This window comes from Fulmarus glacialis, unplaced genomic scaffold (assembly GCF_000690835.1).
Source record: "Fulmarus glacialis isolate BGI_N327 unplaced genomic scaffold, ASM69083v1 scaffold22670, whole genome shotgun sequence".
Lineage (NCBI taxonomy): Eukaryota > Metazoa > Chordata > Aves > Procellariiformes > Procellariidae > Fulmarus > Fulmarus glacialis.
The window spans coordinates 455-3,609 of NW_009187441.1; the positions used below are offsets into that span (position 1 = coordinate 455).

General features: G+C 60.4%; 1 protein-coding gene across 1 annotated transcript in view; it reads left to right on the plus strand.

Moving 5' to 3' along the window:
• The window catches only part of PTPN9 (protein tyrosine phosphatase, non-receptor type 9), a gene marked incomplete at both ends in the record, with an annotated part of 5,324 nt that overhangs the window by 234 nt on the left and 1,935 nt on the right, over positions 1-3,155 (plus strand). Inside the window, 5 exons of the mRNA XM_009575158.1 lie at positions 422-511; positions 625-749; positions 1,528-1,633; positions 2,286-2,396; positions 3,110-3,147. Coding sequence (XP_009573453.1) covers positions 422-511; positions 625-749; positions 1,528-1,633; positions 2,286-2,396; positions 3,110-3,147 — 470 coding nt within the window. The remainder of the gene's footprint in view (positions 1-421; positions 512-624; positions 750-1,527; positions 1,634-2,285; positions 2,397-3,109; positions 3,148-3,155) is intronic.

The window sequence follows — 3,155 nt, forward strand, 5'->3', positions numbered from 1 at the left end:
TCTGTGAGAGATCTCTGCTCCCAGGGAAGACCCTCCCCTTGCTTTTTCTTCTTTCCCCACCCTCCCTTATGGGTTTTATCCGGCTGGAAAATCCTTTTTCAGCCAAGGCGAGTCACCATGGAGATCTCGCCGACCCTAGTCTCCTCCCCTCCGCTGAGAGCAGCATGCGTGCTCGCAGGGTGCCCTCCCGGCTGGCGCGTGATGCCCGCGTCTCCCCGTATATAAAGGATATATATGCATATATACCCTTCCCATCCTGGTTTTGCGAAGCTGCTCCTCCCCATGCTGGAAAACGGGGCCGTGGAGCAGAAGTTTCCCTGCTGGGGCTTCCCTCAGAGGGCTGGGTGCCCCCGGGGGACGTGGTGGTGGGTGGAGGGCTGGGGTGCCCGTGCCGGCCCTCACGCCAGCTCCCTGCCCGCAGGAGACACGGCTGAAGGAGGGCATCGGAAAGCTAAAGCCGCACGAGGAGCCGCTGCGCTCGGAGCTGCTCAGCGGCAAGTTCACCATTCTGGTAGGTGGGGGCGTCGTGTGTCCCCCCCCAAGTTACCCCAACCGGGCGGCTCGTCCCAGCTCCGCGCGGGCATCCTCGGGTGCGGTGGGAGCCTGACCTTGTTTCCTCGTCAGAGCGTGCGGGACCCCTCGGGAGCCTCCATTGCCCTCTTCACGGCCAAGCTGCACCACCCCAGCAAGAGCGTGCAGCACGTGGTGCTCCAGGCGCTCTTCTACCTGCTGGACCGAGCGGTGGAGAGGTGAGCCGGGGTACCGTGTCTTACGGCGGCAGGTCCCCGGGGAGCCCCTTCCCTCCCAGGGGCGAGGGGAGATGCTGCTGCTTGCTGAGGTTTTGATGAAATCCCTCTGAAAGGCTTCGCAGGGAAAAAGATGTGCCGTCTGCCCCGTGAATGTGAATTCCCGAAGGTGAAATTGTGGCTGAGTCCGTCTGCGTGCCTCCGGCTGTCCCGTCTCTAGTTAGGGGGGAGAAGGGGGTCACAGCTCCCTGTGGCTTGAAATTCCTTGTCTTCCTCCAGTTTGAACTCAAGCCAGTCATCCCCGTGGAGGCATTCAGCAGGGGAACAAAATCCCCCGAGCCCAGAACCAGGCTCTTTGCAGCCTTTCCCTGCCCACGTCCAGGTTTCAGTTTAGCAAAGCCCCTGATTCCTGCAGGCTTCGGCCGGGGAGGAGGCGGCCCCGCCGCCGGCGAGACCTAACGCCAGCCCTGCCGAGAAAATATAAAGCCGGGACGTCCCATTCATCCTGCTGGGCTCTTTCCATTTCTGAACTTACCTATCACGGGCGGTGCAGCTGAGATAGGCTTAAGACATGAGCCAGGCTTAAATAAGGGTTGTAGGAGGAGGTGGTGGAGCGGCTGGGAAATGCGAGCTTTGGGTCTGTGAGTCCTTCTGGAAGCACAGAAGGGGATTCTCTGGGGTCAGCAAGCTGAAGACGAGGCTGGCGTGGGGCAGATCTGCTCGTGCAGGAGCTGAGCAGTTGGATGTTGCAGGGTGGATGTTGCTCTTTCCCCTCTCTCAGCTTTGAAACCCAGAGGAACGGGCTGGTGTTCATCTACGACATGGCGGGCTCGCAGTACACCAACTTCGAGCTGGACCTCAGCAAGAAGATCCTCAACCTGCTGAAGGTAACGGCCGGGGGAGACACAGTGTCCGGGGATGTCACGCAGGCCACTTGCTCACCGAGTACGTGAAGTCCTGTGGTTTGGGCATAAATTCTCGTGCCAGACCACGCTGACCACGTCTCGGCCGAGGAGCACCGGCTAAAAAAAGAGCGCAGGACGGGGTCGGGAGCCTGCCGGGCTGGACCCGGCCGGGGCTGCGGTGTCCCACGGGTGAGGGGGGGGATCAGCTGTCCCCGCGCCGGATTCCTCTCGCAGCTGCTGGCAGCGCTTTTGGGAAAACAGATGCAAATTATTTTTTAATCGTGCTGGCATTTCATGCCTCCTCCCTTCTCCGGAAAAAAGAAATAACAGTAAATATTGGCCGGGGTGTGTTCTCCACACAAATCCAAGCTCCGAGGCTTCACCGCTCCCCCGCGGAGCCAAGCCCTCTGCCTACCTAATTCCAAGGAAATAATTTGTTTCTGTATCGGAACATAAAAATAAGCGTGGCCGTGGGCTGCCGGCTCTGTGCAAGGCACGCTTCGGATGCGGCATTGCCACCTCGGGGTCCCTTTGTGGGTCGTCACCTGTGCTGGGACGACCCCCGCCCCGGCAGAGCACGGAGAGGGGCCGGTTCCTCCCTGGCAGTGTGGATCTGACCCCCTCCTGCCCGCAGGGTGCCTTCCCGGCTCGGCTCAAGAAGGTTTTCATCGTGGGAGCGCCCATGTGGTTTCGCGTGCCCTACTCCATCATCAGCCTGCTGCTGAAGGAGAAGCTGCGGGAGCGGGTGAGTGTGGGACCCTCGGCGGGGAGGGCTGAGGCTGTTTTCCCTTTGGGACAGGGTGGTGTAAGCCCCCTGCACCCCTCAGCCCCCTCCGCTGGAAGCTGCTGAGCCCAAATCCGTGGGAAACAGAGGTTTTCTCAGCCTGTTTCATAGGGGCCAAGATGTTTCGGTATTTTCAGCAAATATCTGAACCCCTTCTGAGATGGCCTTCGATTTCTTCCTCTGCGGTGAGGCTGCCAGCAGCAGCAAGCGGAGGCAATGAGAAATGATTAAAGGGAAAGGAAACCTCTGCTGAGCACGCAGGAGAAAAGAGAAACTTAAATGCCTGCACGCAGGCCCTATCTGGCAAAGCCAAAAATACCTAAAACGGTATCCTCAGCATCAGCGGCGCTGCTGATAGAGCCCATTTCCAGCCCCATGTCTCCCTGGGCTGGACTTTGCCCCTCTGCTTTTGGGAGGAGCTCGGAGCCGCTTGCAAATTCGGAGCTGGGTGTCAGTGTGGGGAACTGCGGGGGGCCAGACCCTGCCCCACCGCTGGTGTTCCCCTGGGTGCCCTCCCGGGGCAGGGGAGGAAGGGGGAAGACCCCGATGCTGTTGGGGGAAATCTCCGGGCTCTATCGGGACCGCGCCAGACCATTGGCATCCCTGTCCCCATCCCCAGCGAACCCTCTCCATCCTTCTGGGAGTCACCCCTGCTCCTCCTCTTCCTCCCGCAGGTGCAGATGGTGAAGATGTCGGAGCTGAAGGAGCACCTGCCCCGAG